The sequence below is a fragment of the Neophocaena asiaeorientalis genome, unplaced genomic scaffold, assembly GCF_003031525.2.
Source record: "Neophocaena asiaeorientalis asiaeorientalis breed wild unplaced genomic scaffold, Neophocaena_asiaeorientalis_V1.1 scaffold123, whole genome shotgun sequence".
NCBI classification, from domain to species: domain Eukaryota; kingdom Metazoa; phylum Chordata; class Mammalia; order Artiodactyla; family Phocoenidae; genus Neophocaena; species Neophocaena asiaeorientalis.
Window position 1 is genome coordinate 12,635,995 of NW_020173666.1, and position 21,553 is coordinate 12,657,547.

General features: G+C 43.9%; 1 protein-coding gene across 2 annotated transcripts in view; it reads right to left on the reverse strand.

Annotated features, from left to right (window-relative positions):
* Window positions 1-21,553, reverse strand: part of EZR (ezrin) — a 49,410-nt gene that overhangs the window by 27,231 nt on the left and 626 nt on the right. Inside the window, exon 1 of one of the 2 annotated variants that reach the window (XM_024748020.1) lies at window positions 21,244-21,425. In XM_024748020.1, coding sequence (XP_024603788.1) covers window positions 21,244-21,255 — 12 coding nt within the window. In that variant the 5' untranslated portion in view covers window positions 21,256-21,425. Of the gene's footprint in view, window positions 1-21,243; window positions 21,426-21,553 lie in introns of those variants that run through there. The other variant, XM_024748018.1, reaches the window with a different exon arrangement.

Genomic DNA, 21,553 nt, shown 5'->3' on the forward strand with positions numbered 1-21,553 from the left:
TCCAGCAAAAAAACCCCAAAACAGCAAAAAAAAAAAAAAAAAAAAAAAAAAAAAAAAAAAAAAATGACCATCAGCAGCTCCAGTGAGACATTCCGCCAAGCTTCACTTGCTCTGGTCTTTCCAGGGACTTCCTTCCCTGAGCTGCAACACCCAGGCAATCCTGCAGTCTGGTGTATGGCCGCAAACAAAGGGGTCAAGCCAGCGATCAGGCTAAGCTCTTCGGGCTGCAGTCACAGGCACGGCTGGGACCCGTGTCGGGAGGCAGACAGCCTTCCCCTCCGCTGTGCCCACCAGCCCCATGGGAAAGAGCAACGCCCAGCTCTGATCTGGGGGGGGCACCAAAATGTTCATTTTCAGACACCCCCTCAAATTACAAAAGCAAGGTAATTTTAATCAATATATGTGTATTTCATTTACAGTGCATGGTCTACAATCTTGTGACCAAGGATGAGACGGGAGAACTCGTGAAAGCTAAACACTCGAATGAACAGCAGGTTAATGATCTCCAGCCAAGCTGCCCTGAAGGACGGGGCATGTGTCCCTTGACTAGTTGTCACCCTACTCGTGTCTCTCATGGGGTCGGGGGTGAAATGCTATTCTGGGCCAGCACAAGTGTTCCTTCTGCGAGACTACCTCAAGGACTGCAGGATGTTTAGCATCCCCGAGCCCACCCACTGAACACCAGGCATCCCCAGTCCTCTAACACACACACGCACCCCAAAATGCCCTCTGGATACAGGGGATGCTCCTACCCTGACTGAGGATCGCAGCAGGGCACTGCCTAAATCAGCGGCATGTTAGGCTGGTCCATGTTTAGAAAGACTATTAAGATTCTTTTAAACTCTATAGATCCGTAATAATGTACTGAGATACAGCATAAACTTTCATCAAAGTGTAAGATGGAACATTTACTCAGACGACAGGACCGTTTATATTCATGTTTTGGTCCACTTATCCAGGGGCTTTAGAAGAAATCAGGCTTTGGCAATATTAAGGAAACATACCTAAATCCCAACTCTCCTTTTTATTATCCTGTTAGGTTTCCTTGGTAATCACTGGGTTTTTTTGTTTTGTTTTCTGTTTTTTTTTTTACAATATGTGGTATTATTTATTTATTTTTGCTGTGTTGCGTCTTCGTTTCTGTGCGAGGGCTTTCTCTAGTTGCGGCAAGCGGGAGCCATTCTTCATCGCGGCTCGCGGGCCTCTCTCGTTGCAGAGCACAGCCTCCAGACGCGCAGGCTCAGTAGTTGTGGCTCACGGGCCTAGTTGCTCCGCAGCATGTGGGATCCTCCCAGACCAGGGCTCGAACCCGTGTCCCCTGCATTGGCAGGCAGATTCTCAACCACTGCGCCACCAGGGAAGCCCCTCAATTGTTTTCAGGGAACTCAGTGTGTACTTGGAAAAAGCTAGCACTCGTGTTTGCAGTGGTGCCACAGAAATAAAGTGGGATGATATGGTTATGCATGATAAATGTGAGTGGTCCCACGAAAAGCTGGAGGCCCAGGGTAAAACGTATCACCACACAAACCCAAACCACGCGCAAAGGCTGGAGAAAAGCACATGGTTTGCAATTTTTATTGTCTTCGTATTTCCCCCTAGATCACACACTTTTCTCAAAGGCAATATTCTCTGAAGGCAGCAAAACCACATAGTAATGTGCGGTACAGGTGTGTACAGTATGCAGTTAGCCATTTAAAATCTACCCACCAAAAGGGCAATGTTTATGCCAGGCTGGTCAAAATACTGAAACCCTTTCTAACATTCTGCTCTGTGTGGTGGGGGCAGTGGTGATAAAAGTTTAATTCTGCCCATGTACCCCAATCCATTACGTACACACAGAGGACCATGTGGTTGGTGTAGATGATAACTTAGTAATTCATGTCTCTCCTCCAAATGCTCCTCCTTCTGAAGCTATGGCACAAAGCTGTAGTTAGAGTTCCAAAATGTTAGAATCTAAAAGGAACCAGACATAATCATACTCCACTATTTATAATGGAAATTCGTAAGTTTCAGTATGAGAGTTACATTAGCACTCTAGGGATTTAAAATAACAAGGTTTTTTTTTAAACGGCTATATACTGGGTCACAATTTTAGAGTAAGATAATGTATCCTAGACACAAAACTTGGTATTGAAGGTGTCTGAACCCCTTGAGGAAAATGAGGTTTTTAATGAGTATTTGTGTGTTTTTCACACTGACCATATTCAGCAGAAAAATCTTCTTTTTTGCCTCTGATAGTAGCCCGCTTAGTAGGAGTTTTCATTTCAATAAGAGAGGTAGGTTTCTGATCTATTACTAAAATATCAGTATATGCAAGAGACAAATGCCTAAAAACAAAAATAGCAATGAATTTCGTTTTATTTCTAAAACAAGAACTAATGAAACTAGCCAGTAAAGCTTCTTAAATTTAAGCAAAACACCAGGCACTTTTTTTTTCATGAATATAATGACTGGTGTTTCACAGGTATTTGCACCAGACCACTTAACTATATAATGCGTATCTCGTTTAATATCAGGATTCAACACATAAACCTACCTACCTTTGCCTTAGTTAATGAAGATGATGAATACCTAATTGTAATACTCCCTAATCTCCTTCTGCTTAATAATCTACTCTTTTAAAAATTCTATTTGCTATTCTCATTATGGGTTAGCTCAGCTCAAAACCACCATCAACAGGCTGAGGAACCATAATAGCTTTCACCTGCTCCCAGCCCACTCCAGCAGGTCGGCACCATGCATGCCTTCGAGGCCAATCAGTGCCTCCTGGCCGGGGGGCGCTGCCGCTTACGACTTAAATAGGTGGCCCTCAAATAGATGCCACACACCCCAGTCCTTCAGGACTAAGCATTAGAATCCCCAGAGCAGCTTCTCAAACACCTGAGTTTCTGGGCCTCAACCCAAGAACCTGTATTTTTTAAAAGCCACTCAAATGATTTTGAGGACCAGCCAGATTCACTGATCCCTGGAACAGTGGGCGAGAGCCTGGGAGCCCTGAGGCCCCATGGCCCGGTGACCTGCGAAGGCCTTCCTCCCTGGGGCCTCAGCCCCCTGATCTGCAAAGAGAGGGTCTGGGTTAGGGTTAGATGACCTGAGTCCTTTCCAGCTCTGAAATGCTCCGTCTAAAGTCCAAAGGCCCAAGGTGAGATGCAATCGGAGCTCTAGCTGGGCCCGTGCAGAGGGAGCGGGAAGGTTCATGAGAAAATCAGTAACTACGTGCCACTATTACGAGCCGGCTGGGAGGCTGTTTGCATGGACAAAGGAAAAGCTCACACCTGTTTTCACATTTCCAAGGACGAGGATGTAACTCTCTAACCAGACACACGATAGTACAGGTTTTATTGCTCCAATGCAACGGACAGCTCTTTTTCCAATAAAAAAGGGAATTAAAGGTGTTAAACCCTAAGCTGTTTTTTAAAAATATAAGTTCAATAACAATTCGCCCTGTTAAAATCAAATAAATCCACCGTCCCCGCTTTGCTGGGCAATCACGGGACACAGGCCTGACAGCAGGTGGTGGGCAGGATCGCCTCCGGGCCTAGCCCCAGTCTGAAGGAGGCACTCCCAGCTCCTTTACAAAATGGAAATGACTCTATCTGTAAGGGATCTTCTAACATTCTGTAGCTTAATTATAGGAGTGGCTTCGGACACCAACCAAATCAGTGGCTGTGTAGTTTCTGCAAAATTATCTGAATTTAAAGAGAGAGGGACAAAGCATGGGGGGTGGGAAGGCAGTATTTTCAGGTCACACAGGTTAAGGTTCTCTATTTCTTTTTTTTTCTTTCTTTCTTTAACTGAAAGGCTTTGAGAGTCTTTGCTGTATTAATGCAAATTGTGAAATTCCAAGATGGTGCCTCAGTCTAGGTCTCCCAGATTCTTCTGCCTACAGGTTTTTTCCCATGGAATATCCCAAAGGACCAGTATTTTTCAGAATACACTTAGGAAGAACATGATTTTTGAGTCTTCTCGGTTTAATTTTTTCAAAATGGTATCTAAAATGCCTTCTAAATGTCTGAGAGATGTAGAAAAGATACTGAGTTGACAATAAAATACTGTATTTTACTTCTAACCCATGTACGATTGCTGAATTTTTGGCTGTCAAATTATCTCACTCCTTATTTTCCTCATTTTGGTAAATAAATCTAGTCCTGCAATTTTTCCTTTGAGAAATATCTACTTCCTCCTGAACTACTTTAAACTTCGTGTAAGAAAACCTCCCGCCCCCATCACACTTTTTACAGAATAAATTCACACCATACTAAAGACCAAGACAGGAGGGAAAAGTTCAAGACCAGTTCTTCCACACACTTTACAGACAAGCAGCCGTTTTACATCTTCTTAGACTAACCAGGTTTAGGTAATTTTAGTAGCCAGGACACTGCAGGGGAAATAAGTTTGCAGTGATTTTCCTATGTACGCGGAATCAGGAAAACCATGAAAGGGAAATTCAAAGAGTAACATCTGAATGTTTGAATTGCAGGCAGTGGATTCAGTGATAACAGATTAATCCCTGTATTATCACACCTGCATTTACTCAAAAATTAGTCTGAGTAGAACTCTCTAAGCACCCCCAGGATTACACTGAGAGCTTGACCTTTCACGGTCATTTAAAGTGGCCGTGCTGTTTTCCAACATTCCCACCCTCTTCTGGAGGTGCCACTTCAGCAACTTCTACAGCTTTCAAATATCTGGGTAAGACCTTTCAAATACTTCAAAAGGCTCTGACAGGAAGTAGTATGGTAAACTTTCTCCCACAAATGGGGGAAGAAACGCAGGGGAGTATGATGAGGAAAAATTCTCACAACTGAAATGAATTATAAAACCTTCTTCAGATGCTACCTTGGTTCACTTCATTGAATAATTACTGAGACGACATTGTATTTTGATTTTCATCATTGAGTCATTACTCTTTACAAAGAGCTTTGTTGAAATGTAACTTACATCCCATAAAATGCACCCATTTAGAATATGCAACTGAGTGGCCTTTAGCAACTTCAGAGTTATGCAACCAATCCCACTATCTAATTTTAGCACATTTCATCACCGCAAAAAGAAACCCCACACCCGCTGGCACTCACTCCCATAACTCCTTCCCCCCAACCCTGGCAACCAAGAATCTACTTTGTGTCTCCATAGATTTCCCTATTTTGGACATTTCATAGAAACAGAATCATACACTATGTGGTCTTTGGTGACTTGCTTCTGTCACTTAACGTGTTTTCAAGATTTATCCAGGTTGTAGCACGTATCAGCACTTCATTCCTTTTTTTTTTTTTAACTGCCAAGTAATATTCCACTATCTGGATATCTCACTTTTGTCTCTATATACATTCATTGCTGATGGACATTTGGGTTGAGATCTTACTGTTTTCTGTGTTACTTTAGTGATTATGAATATGAAACAGCTAGAAAACAAGTCATTTGAACTAGACTATGGTCAATTTGGTATTCAAATTGATAAGAAAACAATTTTAGGGGCAAACAAAGATGAAAGAAAATGAATTTTTTAAAACTAAAATTCAACTTCAGTTCACTGTTTCATTTAAGTTGTGAGTAAAAATACGCTACGTTCTCAGGAAGGTGCCACAGCTGCTAAACAAACCGCTGTGACCACAGCAGGAAACACGTCTCCTCCAGGCGCACACTCGCACTCCCCTGAGGCCAGCAGTCATTCCAGCCGCAGGACTGTAGTCAGCCCCTTCCCTTAACAAACCAGGAGCCAGCTCGCGGGGAGAGGGGAGAGCCCAGGCTCTTGTAAATTTTGAGCAGCAAACTGAGTCTTGTTTCACATTTAACTCCAATTGGTGCCGAACTCGTCATCGCCCAGCACCCAATTAAAGTACCAGAAAAAAATTTTTTTAACGGAACACTATCTTTGAATTTTGCTTTCTTGGGTGAACATTAACCCCTCCAGAGCCCTGCTCACTGCGGCAATACCAGACAGGCTTCATGAAGGCTGGTGTCTGTTAGCAAGTGCACAGGAAGCATGGCCAGCCACATCTCATATGCTACTCTCCCCAGGCCCTCAGTGCTCCTCAAACTTGAACACACAAAGGAATTACCTGGAGACCTTGTTGAAACAGTTTCCTGGGCCCCAGGCCCAGAGATTCTGACTCAAGAGGTTGGGATGGGCCCATCCATCTCCAGCTCCTCCCATCTCATAAGCAAGGCCACACCCACACAGACCCTGCCCTCAGGGAAAGAGGCTAGGCTAGGATCCTGAACAAGCGGACGGCCACAACTCCTTCTGGCAAGATTAACGTATGCACGGCTACTATTTATACTCCATTATATGAAGATACCTTTACTAGACTTTCGTTCAGTACTAGATCTAAACTCGCAGACAGGTTTTTCTTAATGAAACTGTATCTCTACAGAGGGATGCCAGTTTTTGTACTCTCTTTGGATCCTGATCTCCTTATCTTTAAGATAAAAATCAGATTCATGAACATACTGCAACTCAATAAATCACAGCATTAGCGATGACACAGTGGTCATTTACAAGTAATAACCACCCTCCTTAAAACATTACCAGTAACTCAGCAAACCTTAATCAGCTTAATGTAGAAATGCAGACCTGTGAATTTAGCCAATTTAGAAGGCAAAGTTGGAAAGCCCCAAAGGCAATGGAATTTTTGATTTTTAGCTCCTCTGTCCGTATCACTAACCCTTTACAGGCTGTCATGGTAACGGCTAATAGAGATAAGTTTGTTTCTATCTGTTAAATAAAATGAATGTTCGTCTTAGTTAAATGTGCAACACAGCTCCCAGTAACACTGTTTATATAAACAACAAAATTCTATAAAAGTAGAGTCGCCATTAAAAATCCAATGACCGCAGTTTACATCGTTATAGTTTCTAATAAGCACGCAGTTCTTTAGAAGCGTCCAACTTCTAAAGTGGACACTTTAGTGTGTCCGCTTTCAAGTGTCCTTTCTATTCAAGAAAGGCAGCTGAGAAAACACCCTGTTGTACACCATTCCTTTAAGCATGGAGAGGTCAAAATAAAAACCAATGTCAAAATATTAAAACACTATACAGAGAGAAGACAAGTAAAATAGAAATGTGGTTCTTAAAACACAACCTTTCATTAACTGGAGTCAAGTCCGTAGTAACCTGATACTGACTGTACTGGCAGACATCAACTCTGCTGTCAGTCAGGAAGGAGGCATTGGTCTCTCTAAAATGCTGCCAACAACAGCAGTATCCACATGTCACCAGGTGCCTGAAGGCAAGCTGGCCTCAAAGTTAGAAACTTCAGGGGTACATGCGTAAGCTCGAGCTCTTAACACCAGACTTCTTGAGGCTTACTGACCTTTACAGAAGGTGTGAATAACAGTGTATCTTACTAAAAACGCTATGGTAAACCTGATCAACCAATGGATAATAACTTTTTAAAATTAGTCTTTTTTTTTGCAGTACACGGGCCTCTCACTGTTGTGGCCTCTCCCGTTGCGGAGCACAGGCTCCGGACGCGCAGGCTCAGCGGCCATGGCTCACGGGCCCAGCCGCTCCGCGGCATGTAGGATCTTCCCGGACCGGGGCACGAACCCGCGTCCCCTGCATCGGCAGGCGGACTCTCAACCACTGCGCCACCGGGGAAGCCCTAGTCTTCTTTTTTGAGGTTAAAGAAGAAACTGAGCGAAGGTGAAGAAAATGGCTTGTTAGGCTTAGGAAAAATTATCAAATGCCAAAGAAAACTGGCCATCTAGCTCCACAAATCTTGCAAAAAGTCTACGGAATTAATCAGAACACAAAGTGCCAGGTGGTGCAGTAAGAATTCCACGCACCATCATTCTGTCTGTAGCACAGCCAACCAAGACAGATGGGCAGCACAGACACAAACTCATATTCTAATCAAGTATTCATATAATTGTACGATACCAGGATAATAAATATACCAGCCTTTTATTGCCTAGTAATAGGAATAATAAAACCATCGAATGTTAGGGCTGACAAGAGTCCACTCGAGACAACTCCTAAGGAGGTCGAAGTGCTGGCCCGCAGTTCCTGTTATCTGCACTTCCCAGGAGTCACGGACCGGTGCTATTCCCGGGGCTACGGAGTCCGGAAAGTCACCGAGAAGGAGTGGGGGTGCCTGTGTCAGCCGCTCCCAGCCTCCCTCCCGCTGTCCATCTCAGAGCTCCAGATACTCCAACCCCTGTGGCTGTGGTCGCTCCCCCAGCAGGAAAATTCAAGCTCTGCGCCATGTGGACTGATGCTCACAGCTGATGAGAAGAACTCCAAATTCCCTGTAGGTGCTATCTATCAAGAAAGTGAATTAACCTACCACAACCGAGTGCCTCAGGTGAGGTCGTGGACCTTTGGGAGTCCAACAAGCCTGCCCTCCCCGCCCACTCCTTCTCCACCAGGTGTGAAAAAGCAGCCATGGATTAGTGTCCGCCCAGCTGCTAATCACTAATGAAAAGTAAGGTCATAACTACAGAGTTCAGTGGCAAACGAGCCAACCTGACTCTATTATAAACCACATAGCTGTAAGCAGTTTCTTAGCTCACGTCTTCCGAGAATCACAACGCCCTAGGGTAGGCACTTACTTCATTTTACAGAGAATTCAGTACCACTTTAAGGAGTACTGAGGATAACTTAAAGGTAACCATGAAAACCAACACTACATACCCCTCATCTCCTTTTCCAAGCTGCTCTCCTCCGCCACCATTAGGCTAAGCTTACAATGTAAAAGCTAAGTCCTTAATATGCTGTGGACAATAACAGGGCAGAGTGAAACATGAAAGCTGGGCCTCGGAATTTCCCAACAACTTTTGTTTCGGGTATCTACATTATGTTATACTGTATACCCTGTTTTTATGTTATATACATGTATATGTTTCTAGGCAGAATAATTAAAAAACGGAGGAGGGGTAACTGTTTCGTAGGGTGACTCTAAATGGGTATTGCTTGGTGAGAGGTAAAAAGTTATCCTAGTCTGACTACCTTCTTTTAAAGGCTGAGAAACTGCGGCCTAGAAAGGCTTATGCGATTTCCTTACCTACTAAAACTGTTTATATTTGTATAGCTCTTACATGTTAGTCCTAAAGTTGTATCTTTCAATGTAAGTCAATGACTTTAAACTTCTGAATTGAAAAGTTTGTATTTTCAAATTCCAGGGTGAAAATTATGTGAAGTATATATACAGACAGATATAGATAGGAAGAGCTCAGATCCACTAATATCCATCGCATAATTTCGAGAACATGAAATGAACTCCCAAGTCTTTCTAAACAGCTCCTTTTGCCTCTGAAAGTAAGCCACTTCCTGCCCCCAGACCCACTTCCTGTCAGCCAAGCCTGCTTAGCAATACAAAAAGTGAACAAACCAGTCCTGTCTGTGCTCAATATAACTAGAGAAAAATCATGACCTTAGAGCTGGAAGGGAACTTTCTGAACAGTCCCACTAAAAAGAGGGTCACAGTTCCCTCCTCTCCTGTAAAACCGGGGTTTGGGAAACAGCTTGTGCTAAGCCCTCCCCACTGTTCACCAGGCTAAGGCACTAATTTTGGAAGGAGGAAATGGAAGGCAGTAAGAAACTGCTTTCCAAGCATCTGACAAAATGAAAGGACTGTCATTCTCACCCAAGTTCCAAATCCGGGCTGCGGGGTAACACTGGTGGGGATTTCCTTACCTGCTAATGGCATGTAAAAATAATATTCCTAATACCTATTGGCTGTCGATTTTTAAGATCTTTTTTGGGGAGTGTCTGTAAGTAGGAACTGATTTCTTCTACACGGGGAATGACATACACCCTGTGGGTAACTTTAAACTAGGACACTTGGACACCACTTTCCACAGGAAGGGGTAAATACATAATCAGAGAACGTTACATTCTGCTAAAGAAACTGTTCCTTTCCAGAAACACAAATAATCATTATCCCTCTCTCCTCTTCCCGCCCCAAGGGAGGCAAAATAAATTATCGTTCAAGGTCACTTTACCTAATAAGCTTCTGAAGTCTTGATTCTGTAGTATGTCATTTCAGTTTTACTAGGTGTGTCATACATATTTCAGCACCGATTTAGTTCACTGAAAAGTGAGGTTAATTATATCCACAAACTTAGGATCCCATAAAAGACGCAAAGTAAGGGACAGGGCCAAGAGGGCTATCACATGGTACGATGGATTTTAATTCCAGGCTCGTAAAACATAGGAAATTAAAGGCCTACAGACTAAACCTCATTCCACCTGGAGTGGACTATTTCCTTTGTAAATTTAGAAGTCTGTGAAGAGTTTTCTAATCTGGTGGGAGGAAAGCCTATGGAAGAATGAAAGTGTCAAAACAATATAATTCCTTTGCTAACCTGCTGTTTTAGGGAAGGGCATATAAAATAAGCCTTACTTAAACCTGCGTCATTTCTGAAATAAATCTTTGCCCCTAGTTAAGATCACATGTGCCGTAATATTTCGCAGTATTAAAGAACAGTTCTCCTATAAGGAGCTTAGATAAGATATATTTGAACTTGACCAAAAAGTCTTTACTTTTGCTATCTATCAAAAATAGAGAGTAAGGCTCCAATAGTTTTATTTTTTAAAAGTCCAAGCTAAATCAGCCAGCTAACAAAATCTGCTCGAATAAGCCACTTCAACTGAATATATGCTTTTTAAAACCACTCTCTGAAATTATATGAAGTTTAAAAAAAAAGACCTCTTCAATTTGTACTCTGTCCCAATCAAGCATGCTACATCCCAAGTGGGATTAGAATTATGTACCTAATTCCTTGACGGGGAGTAATCCTCTCACCCACCTCGCCCCCGCAGCTCATGGGCTGCTGCGTTTACTCAGGGTCTCAGCCCCTCACAGCCTGCCCCCATCCCCAGTCCCAGCACAGACTGCATACTCATCTCTTAAAACGGCTGCATACAATTCCACTAAGTAATGCCCCACACTTGAGGGTGCTCACTTCCAATTTTCAGCTTTGAGAAGGCTGCTATTGAGACAATGACCTATTTCTAGTTGGGTCACCCCCTCCCCCATCAAAAAAAAATCGTGGGAATACAGAGCCGTTGGAACTAGCCGGGAACAAACAGTTCTGTGCGTTTCCAAGTCGACTGCAATTCTGACTAGAGCCCTCCTTTAATAAAAGGTGTGTGGAGGGCGAGAGGGCCCAGGTGGGATTAAATCAGTCCCTCATCTGATCAGAACACCAAAGGTCTAAGAACTGCGGTTCTGCTCCGGGGATCCATGGAGAACTGCTCCCTGGGACCCAGCAGCAGGCAGGGCAGGCTCCCTGGGAACCCAGACCCCAGGGGAAGGAGCGTCCCTTCCTGCTTTCTCTCTCTAGTGACTCATAGATTTGGTGATTTGAAAAGTGACAGCATCTTTCCCTTCCACCCCTATAATGTGCTTTTAAAAAACCACCTTTGGGGGGCTTCCCTGGTGGCGCAGTCCGCCTGCCGATGCAGGGGACACGGGTTCGTGCCCCGGTCCGGGAAGATCCCACATGCCGCGGAGCGGCTGGGCCCGTGAGCCATGGCCGCTGAGCCTGCGCATCCGGAGCCTGTGCTCCACAACGGGAGGGGCCAAAACAGTGAGAGGCCCGTGTACCGCAAAAAAAAACAAAAAAAACCCCACCTTTTTATTTTGAAAACTTCGAAACATTCACAAAAGCAGAGAGAACAGTGCGATGAGCTGCAGCGTGCTCTGCACCCACCTCCGACACGGCTACTTCTCTCCCAGCATTCTTGACTCAGTTACTCTTTCTACCACTTAAAACACATTTTTTTTTTTTTTTGCTGGCACATTTTAAGACCATTGTGTATCATTTCACTTGTAAACACTATGGTATGTAGCCCCAATGGACTTTAAATATGAATATATTTTAAGCTTACACACATATATGTATAAGCATACACATATATAAAACCACCACACCACTGTCACAGCCAACATAATTAAAAACTATTCCTTAATATTTAAAGTTTAGTCAATATTCAACTGTTCCCCATTGCCTCAAAACTCTTTTTACAGTTGATTTGTTCAAATCATATAATGCCCTTTGGAGCTTTGTCATCCCATTATATTTCAAAACTGCCCTGTTTGGCCAGTTTCTTAATAAACATCAAGTTTTCCCCACCTTATCTCCCCATCTAAGTCCCACTTAAGTGTCTCACCCAAATAGCAATGTATTATGTAAGCAGATACTTGAACACCCAAGAAACAACATCCATAATTATGTAACCAAGGCAATGAAACATCTCAACAAGGATACTAGGCTAACATACATATTACATTTTCACATATAAAGAGGTGGTTCCAATTTAAAATTTGTCCTAAGCTTTTATCAAGTGATCTGTGATTCAATTTTCTCTTTAAAAAATGTAAGGAATAAGGGCAACAGGAGAGGCCACACAGTGAGAGGCCCGCATACCGCAAAAAAAAAAAAAAAAGTAAGGAATAAGACTGGATATCCTTCTAAGACTTATTTTATAAAAAAAAACCCTATAGATGCAATAATGGTACAACAGGCAAAATATTATTCAAAAAGTATAAATTTCACCAAACCACATGCTTGAGAAATGATGGAAGAATCCAAGCAGGTATGGCAAACGACTACACACTTATCACCAAACCTAGGTGAAAACAGGTCCTTGGAGAAATATCACCTTGGCTCGTGGTGCAATGTCGAGCGATTTACCAAAAAAACAAACAAAAATATGTCACGCTCTGCCCATTCCTAAGTCGCTCTGCCCATTCCTAAATCACTCTGCCCAACGGTTTTAACTCTTCACACAACAGGAGTCAGTGGAAAGAACAAAACTACCCGTACCTCTTGGCAAAGCCGGGATGAGAACTGACCTCAGCTCCCACCACTCCCTGACAGCAGGTATTTGTCTTCTCCACTACAGTGCGGGCGTCTTGAAAGCAGGTACTGCTCCCCTTTTGTGCACCAATGTATCCCCAGGACCTAAAAAACCTGGCGCACAGTAGGTACTCTACTTGTTGAATGAACAAAGGAATTTTATGGAGGGATGGGGGAGCAGGAGAAAGGGGAGGCCCAACCTACTGCATTATTAGTCTAAGTCAGAAAAAAAAAAGGCCCATCATGAGGTATGAAAGCTTTTAATCGGATTGGAATTCAGTAGTTACAAGTGGAGTTGGCCACCTTTTTACTCTGTCCTCTGTGCCAGGCAGGTCCTCGGATCCTGCTTCCCAGATGAGGCAGCAGGGCTCAGGGAGGTTGGGATGCTCGCCCGAGGTCGCCCACTCAGAGGTAGGCCTGTTCACCTGCTCGCTCATCCTCCTTCCCTGTATTTATCTGCCAATAAAGCAAGCATTTAAAGTTTGTTCTAGAAGCAGATAATGATGCTTTCTCTTCCCCCAAACCACTTGGCTTCTCACTCTGTGGCCAGGAAAGATAGAAAGCGAAGAAACAAGTATCTATCACTGTTAAGGGTAGAAATAAGTTGAAGTAAATAAAGCAGCAAGGGGTAGACAGTGAGGGGCTCTACCAATCGGGGATCAAATTATAAAACTATCTACACTCAAACTTTCAGACACAGACAATAGTTAATTTTAAACGATCAGTGATAAAAACACAACTCATTCATCTAACATTCTCTTTCCAACTCAAACATCAGGTACAAATTGCTTTCTTTTAGCATACGCCAGAAACCTGTCATCACACAATAGCTTAGCAAACGGGACCCAAGACACTACCACCTTCTCCATAGAAACAAGACCCGCGGAACAGCAGCCTTGTTTAAAACATGACCTCAGCCCCAGCCATGCCTGCTCCTTGGTGGCAGCACTCACAGTACACGTCCAGGCCCAGGCCTGTGGCGCACTGGACGCAGACGAACAGAACAGGCTCTTTGTACTTTAGCAAAAAATTTTTAAAACCTGGAACCAATGGGGTGGATCTGCTTCCAAATATCATCAGCTTAGTCATTAAATATATACAAGGTTGTGACAAAGGCTTAACAACAATTACTTTTATCCTAAAGCAGGGGTTGGCAAATCTTTCCAGTGATGGGCCGGACAGTAAGTCTTTTAGGCTTTGGGGGCCGTATTTGGCACCGGCTGCATGTTCTTGTTGCTTTGAAAAATCCCTTTAAATTGTAAAAAACCAATCCTAGCCAGGGGGCCAAGCAAAAACAGGCCACAGCCAGATGTGGCCTTTACCTAACCCATCCTGAAGTAAAAACAATTATTTACAATATCTGATATGACAATTTTTTTGGTCTCGACAGTTTCAAACTGATCATCTCTCAGGCAAAAAACAGAAAAGAAAATTAGGTTGTGGAAAGTGACTTCAAATTTAACAGAATGGAAAGCAAAGTCTCACACTGTTTATTAGTTTCATCCTTTATCAATCAAAGTCGGATCAAGGTCAGAAAATTTTCATTTTGCTTTTAAGGTTTGTTTTCTCAAGTATATTAGGTTAAAAAGATAATTATGTTAATGCACATTTCCTTTGAAACAGCACTACTGTTATCTATCGGTGTTTAAAGGGTCTTGGAGAACGCTATGTGAATCATAATCCAAGGAAAACAGAACTGACCACTGCTGCTGCCTGAATTCACCAGTGCCCAAAGGCAGAAGGGTAACTCCTATGCACCCCTCAACACCCACCTGAAGAATCTCATCCAGCTGGGAGGCATTCCCTGGCTCTCTAGGGTACACAGTATTCCGTATCTCTATTACCACACTTACTATACTGCACTGCAATTCTTTGTTTACATATCTGACTCCCCTATTAGACTGAGAATCCCTTCAAGGCAAAAACCTATCCTATTTATTTTTATAGACCTGGCACCTAGTGCATATAAGAGGGCTTCAATAAATGAGGAAGGAACCCACGTGACCTACAAGGGAATACTGACAACTAGAAGACACAGAAGACATAGAGGATGAGAAGGAGATAAAGTGTTCCTTTTTACTAAATAACTCAGATGTTTCACGTTGCTGCTTCCCTTGGAAGATCTATTGACAAACTTCACCTGGTTTATAGCAACTCAGGAACTAAAGCCCTTAGCTTTAGCTACAGGTTGCACTGAAACGTTTGTAAAATATGTTTCAGGGGAAAACAGCACACAGGAAATAAAGCTTACAGCATCTGAAGATAAATTGTTTGGATTTCATAGGTATAAGCTCTATCTCAGTTTATCTCACGTTCTTTTCACTTAAAAACTTTGTTTTTTTACTTCCATTTTACAAATGACGAAACTGAGGTTCACAGAAACTAAATGGCTTGCCAAAGTACAGGTAAATATAATAATTATGAAACTATTCTTTTTACAGCTCTTTGCATTTTTACTTAGAAAAATTATGTATATTAATTATATATTAAGTACTTCACTTTATAGTCAGAAGTCTCTAACTCACATCACAGCACAATGTTTATTTTTCTTTCTTTCTTAAAAAAAAAACTACAGAAGTCTGGAATAAAATCTTTATTCTTTACATCAAAAGCCATAGATACTAAGCATGTTAGAAGGAAAATAATGCAACCTTCTGGTCTCTTCAGTAAGTATTCCATATTTAATTAATAGTGGCAGACACACAGTGTTTAAATTATATAAATATATATATATGTTAACATCTTTATTGGAGTATAATTGTTTTACAGTGTTGTATAGTGTTTAAATTAAAAACTGATTGGAGTGGTTGAAGAATCCCAAGTGTAGTTACTACTGAAATTAAATAAAATATAGAGGATAATTCAAAATGCATTCACTGATTTTGAAAAAAGACTGAATTCTACTACTTCAGATTAGAGTCGAAATGTCTAAATACTGTAAGAGGCATATTGAATCATCCAAAGAATCTCCAAATTGTCAGATTCACAAAAGTTTAAGTTAAAAAAAAAAATTAAAGAACTACGGTAATTCACTAAGAATAGTGATGGTGCTTTCCTTTCCCAAACCGCAAGTACGAATAAAATTATTCAAAATGTTGTTAGAAATCACATTATTATTTAGGATGGTAACTAAAAGGAGAGGCCGGCACAGAAGGCTAAGAGAAGAAAAGAAGACAAAGGAATGGGGTCTCTTTGTTCCCTGCCATTTAATAGGAAATGTTGGCCTCTTTTTCCCCTTTAGAAACAAAGAGAGCCAAAATTTGACAGCTCGCTGGCCACTGCCAAATTAAACTCTGCAGCTGGACACCTGCAGACAGAAGCTCAAATCAGAGAGATCCTCTCCTGCACCGCAGCTGGTCCTGTCTTTCTGGAGCCTGAGCCCCATCTCCTTTTTCCCACGTCGGCCGCGTTCCAAACACCAATGAGGGCACCCGTGGCGCTAGGAGCTGGGACCGCGTACCCGCCTTCATGAGGGCGTGAGAGCCTTCGCCTGGACTGAGGCTCCGGAACCGCACTGGGCTTCGCTGCCCACGCACGACCACCAGCATCAACCCCACCGAGAGGGAGGAATATATAAAAACTGTCCTTTTCCTATGAAATCATCAGAACCGTCTGGGGACCTAAAGCACAGACATCCAGTCCTCCCAGCCCTAGAGATGGGGATTCAGCAGTCCTGTGAGGGATCAGGAAGCTTAACGTCTTCAGATAATCGCGTAACCGAATGTGGGAACCCTGTAGTAAATTAATGCTAACTTTGAACTACGTGTGTCTACAGTGTGTACGTACACTCAGGAGGAACATAAGAAAGCTGCTGGATCATTTTTAGTCTATGTGGATTTAAAAATACTATCGTTTAATAAGTCTGGTATTTGTATATATTCTGGCAGGGGGCAGCGGTTACAATAATGAAAGAAGGTGAGGAGTTCTTTCATCAATCACAGTCACAAATTTATTAACAACATGTACAAACCAAACCCTCAACCTCCCCTCCCACACCCGATCCTTTTCCAGGTTCCTTATCTCAGTGAATGGCACCACCATCCAAACACTTATGCAAGCCAGACACCAGAAGGCAGCCTCGACACCACGCTCTGCCCCTGCATGGTGATCTATCACCGAGTCCTATCAAGTTCACCTCCCAGACACATGTGCTTCTCTCCACCCGCAGCCCAGCCCTGGTCCAGGCTGCCACCACCTCCCACAGCCCAGCACCTCCTGCTGATTCGGGTACGGCAGCTGCAGTGACCTTCCAAAAGGCTGATCTGATCAGGTCACCTCCTTCCAGTCAAAACCCTTCAGCGCTTCCCCGAGTTAAGCCCCCATGTAGCTGTTTCCCGTCTCGCTGCAGGGTATGTCCCCTGTCTCCCTCCTTCACCTGGAGGACGCCCCTTCACTCTTCACATCGCTCAGCACAGTCACGACGTGCGTCGGGGTGCGTTCCTGACCCCCGATGAGCACTCCCCATACGCACACGCCATCGCACACATTCAAGTTATTCTACGACTACAGTCTGTTCCTCTCACCAGACTGTAAATCCATGACGACAGGGACTGTTTCTGTGTCTGTTCAGCTCGGCAGCCTCAACATCCAGCCGCAGTAAACGTCTGCTGAATGAACGCGTGAACGTACAGACACGCTCGCTGTGCCTTCCAGTGTGACGACAAATGACTAAGCCCAGGCAGCGCTCCTTACCGCCACATGGGAAAACCTTAGCTGCCTAACTCACCATCTGCGTGCGGTGAAGGAGGGGCACGGGGAAAACAGATCCCATGTGTGCTCCTCAATGGGGCGGGGGGATGTATTAGGATATTCAGTGAATTCTGACCATGTTAAAATATTTAGTGGAAGAGGCTACGTATTCTCAAGAGACAAGGTCGTCTCAGAAACTACCTTAAGATTTTGGCATAGGGCAGAATTTTGAACACACTTTCAGAGTTTTCCTACTGAAGGGAGAAAACTTACTTTTACATTAGAAGTTTCCATATCGACAGTTTAGGAATGAACAGCTAAGGCATCCACGGGTGCCACTTAAAGGCAGTTCAGGCTAAACTTCTCAGAAAACAGCTTTAAGAGAGCTTGGCCTTGAGCACAACACCCTTTTCATCCCCAAGCTTGACGGCAGTGGTTTTCCTTCCTGACACCCCACGCCTCCTCTCTGTCACAATGAAGAAAGCGAGTATGGGGGAAAGGAAGAAAGAAGGGGAAAGGAGCCCGCTGGTCACCCTCAGCCGAACCGTGGGCAGGAGGGCTGCTTCCTGAGCCAGAGCCCTGGGCACCAAGCCCGTGCCCCTCCCCAGATGACAGGGACACACCAGGCCAAACCGGCCAGCTGGGCAGAGGGCGTGGTGCCTCTGGACCTCAAACCATCCTCCTTCAAAGTCTACCCATCACACAAGAGTAGAGCCCAGAGCCGCTGGGAAAAGCAATGGACCACAGCCCTGGAGTGCCGGCGGGGGGCCGCCCCGGGGGATGGAGCAAGACCTCACAGTCTGCCTGCCCATCTCTGCACCGGTGGCTTTCCTCTCAGCTGTGTCACACTTTCCCTAAGCCTCTTTCCTTCCTGGATGGCTCCCAGCGGGTTTTCCAGCTCCCATTCCAGTGTTTGCCTGTGTCTGGGCTTGGGTCCCAGACTGCAAGCTCCCCAAAGACAAGATCTGTTGCAACCGTCTGTGCGATACCCTGTGCCTGGCGCCGGGGCAACAGATGCTCACTGAACGAGTGGACGTGCAATGTCTTTAACGAGTGGTGATCTCAGAAGCAGTATTAAGAGAAAACGCAGCAAGTAAATATTATTTCATTTATATAACTGTTTTACAAATAGAGTCATCCACTGACTCTGTTCAGACACACCAATCAACAATACTTTGTCTGACGAATTCAAGAGGCCTGGAGGAGACTCAACCGGGACTATGCAGACGCAGCCATCTTTACGGTCTGCCTTCAACCCTGTTGTTAAAAATCATCATGGGAAGCCACCTAACAAAATTCTTAATCTGGGCTTAATAGGAATCAATAACCATTTGTTCAAAGGACACATCTGTAGAGCTTGTTATTGGATGCTTCAGCTTTAACATCTACGAGGGCGCAAAAAAACAGTAACAAAAACCAGATACTCTATAACAGCCTTAGAAGTGCCTATCAGCCAGTAAGCTCTTAGTGATCTCTGGAGTGGCCCTCATAGGATTCACCTGGAGAAAGACTTAAGTGTATTCATTTTACAAGGCAAAATCTGCAAGACTCTCCCCCACCAAAAAAGAGGCAGGTAGAAATTTCCTATGGAAAACAGCTGTGACTCACGTAAAAGGGGCCCTCACAATACCACCTGGAAATAATTGAAAATATTATACAAAATATAGTCTTTCAAAATCTTACTCTGGTTATTGGGACCCTAACATACAAAGATGTTACAAGTTAAGGATGGCTACCATCCTTCCTCAACAGTTCAACAACTATCTTCACTCTGTCGGAAGAACATTTTCCAAGTTTCTGATCCATCATAAAGGAACTTCAAAGCCAAATGAAAACACACCTGCCCTAAGAAATAAAAAGAGAGCCTTAAAAAGGAAGAGCATTCTGACACACATCACAACATGGATGAATCTTGAGGACATCATGCTAAGTGAAATGAGCCAGCCACAAGAGGACAAATGCTGTGTAGTCTCACTTATATGAGGCACCTAGGCGAGTCAACTCACAGAGACAGAAAGTAGAGGGGTGGCTGCCAGGGGCTGGAGGGAGGGGGAGATGGGAAGTCAGTGTTTAATGTGTACAGAGTCTCTCTTTGGAAAGATGAAAAGGTTCTGGAGATGGATGGTGGTGATGGGTGCACAGCAATGTGAATGTACTTAATGCCACTGAACCATAACTTAAAAATAATTAAGATGGTAAACTGTATGTTAATGTAAATTTTACTACCAAGATACAAGAAGACTGAAGAGGAATAGAAGAAATTACAGATCCCTATGAGAAAGAAAAATAGTGACAGGAAACAGGTTTACTGACTTTTTTTGAGTGATATTTTAAAAGCTGAACTCTGCATCTTTTCTTTTAATGAAATAAAACTACACCAGGAAAGGTCATCTCCTGATCACTGCTCTGTGTAACACAGCACAGGACTGTGCCCTGAGTAAGATGTTGTGCTTGGGTCTGTTTTATATCACAGGAATTGTAAACCCAGAACGTCACATGCCAATCGCAAACTGTAAATGAAAAGAAGAATTCTGTGTAGGAAAAAAAATTTCTGCATCACGAATAAATCATCTTGATGATGTAACCGAGGCAACAGCTCTACTGGCTTCTGAATCTTTTAGCATATTAACATAGTAATTTATTTAACCTAACAGTAAAACTTTATTAATAAAGAACTCCTCTTAGAGAATCTAAAATTTAACAGTAGAAAAAACACATAAGCACTGACTACAGAACCAACTCGTTTGAAAAACAAGAAATCCCACATGTATTTTATTGCAATTTTTCATGAATCCAGATATTCTCTCCACCGTGATTCAAAACTCCAAAATCTTCTCCCCAATTATCTAGCCACCAGTTCACCTGTGTTAAAGCTGGTAGGACAGATACAACTCTAAAAGAAACGCTGGCCACAAAGAACCTACCTCGTTCCCACAACTTAAATGAAAGCCTTATATAAAAGCCCAGCCTGGCCACAATCTACCCGAGATGGCAACATAATCAGATGCAGGGGGACAGAGATGGGGGCACAGCAGTGCTCCAGTCAGCTGACGTTTACGAAGTGCAGCGGCAGTGCAGGACTAGAGGGCCCAGGAGCCTCCTAATCAAACTCCAGGGCTACCTTCCTTCATCTGCAATTCAAATTCATTACTAAACCTCTTTCAGATAGGAATCCTGCTGCCACCAGCACATTCCCGGGTTAACAGAGCACAGCTTCACGGGCCTGTCGTAAAATGGACTGGAACGAAGCTGCCCCCAGAAGGACAGCGTCGTCTCTGCCGGATGCCCTTTAAAGCGCCAAACGAAGAGCTGGGGTGCAGCTGGCTCCAGACCCTCGAAGGGAGTTGGCGTGCTCCGTCGGAAGCCACCTGACTCTCCCTGCGATTTAGACGACTTTTCTTTTTAAGAAACTTCCAAGTTGCATTAGAACACAGATTTTAAACAGACCGAAACCGCGTAAATGGGGATTCTAATTTTTATAAAAGACCCAAACCACTGGGGGTGGGGCGGGGGCTCGCAAACAAGACTGTAGAGACAAAAGCATCATAATCTTGTTTTCTCTAGGAGTTCCACAAAGGACCAACTAATAACAAAGAGAGGAGACAATTGACTACTCCTGTCCTCTCGTCCGTTTAGAAAAGAGCTCTATTCTACAAACAAAACTGCCCCAACACCTCGCCCAGGTAACTCCACTTGAAAATAATGCCCGAAGCATCCGAGTCCGCCCAGAAACTGGGTTACTTACTGGTTTCGGCATTTTCGGTTCCTGATGGGTCTTTCTCAGTCTCCTGGAAACACACTCTCCAGCAGCAGCTGAAACGGTTTTCCCGACCTAGAGGCAGAGGAAACCCCTTTAGAGCTCCCAGCAGCCCTCCTCCGGCTCCCGCCGCCGCCCCGAGACTCAGCGCCCACCCCGCGCTGCTGCTTAAGAACCGGCCGGGCGGGCGCCGGGATGAGTCACCGCCCAACCTGCAATTACGGCGGGCCGGGCGGGCGGGACCTGCGCGGAGGGGCTGCGGGGGACCGCGGGGCGAGGGGCGGGCACCCGGCGGGGA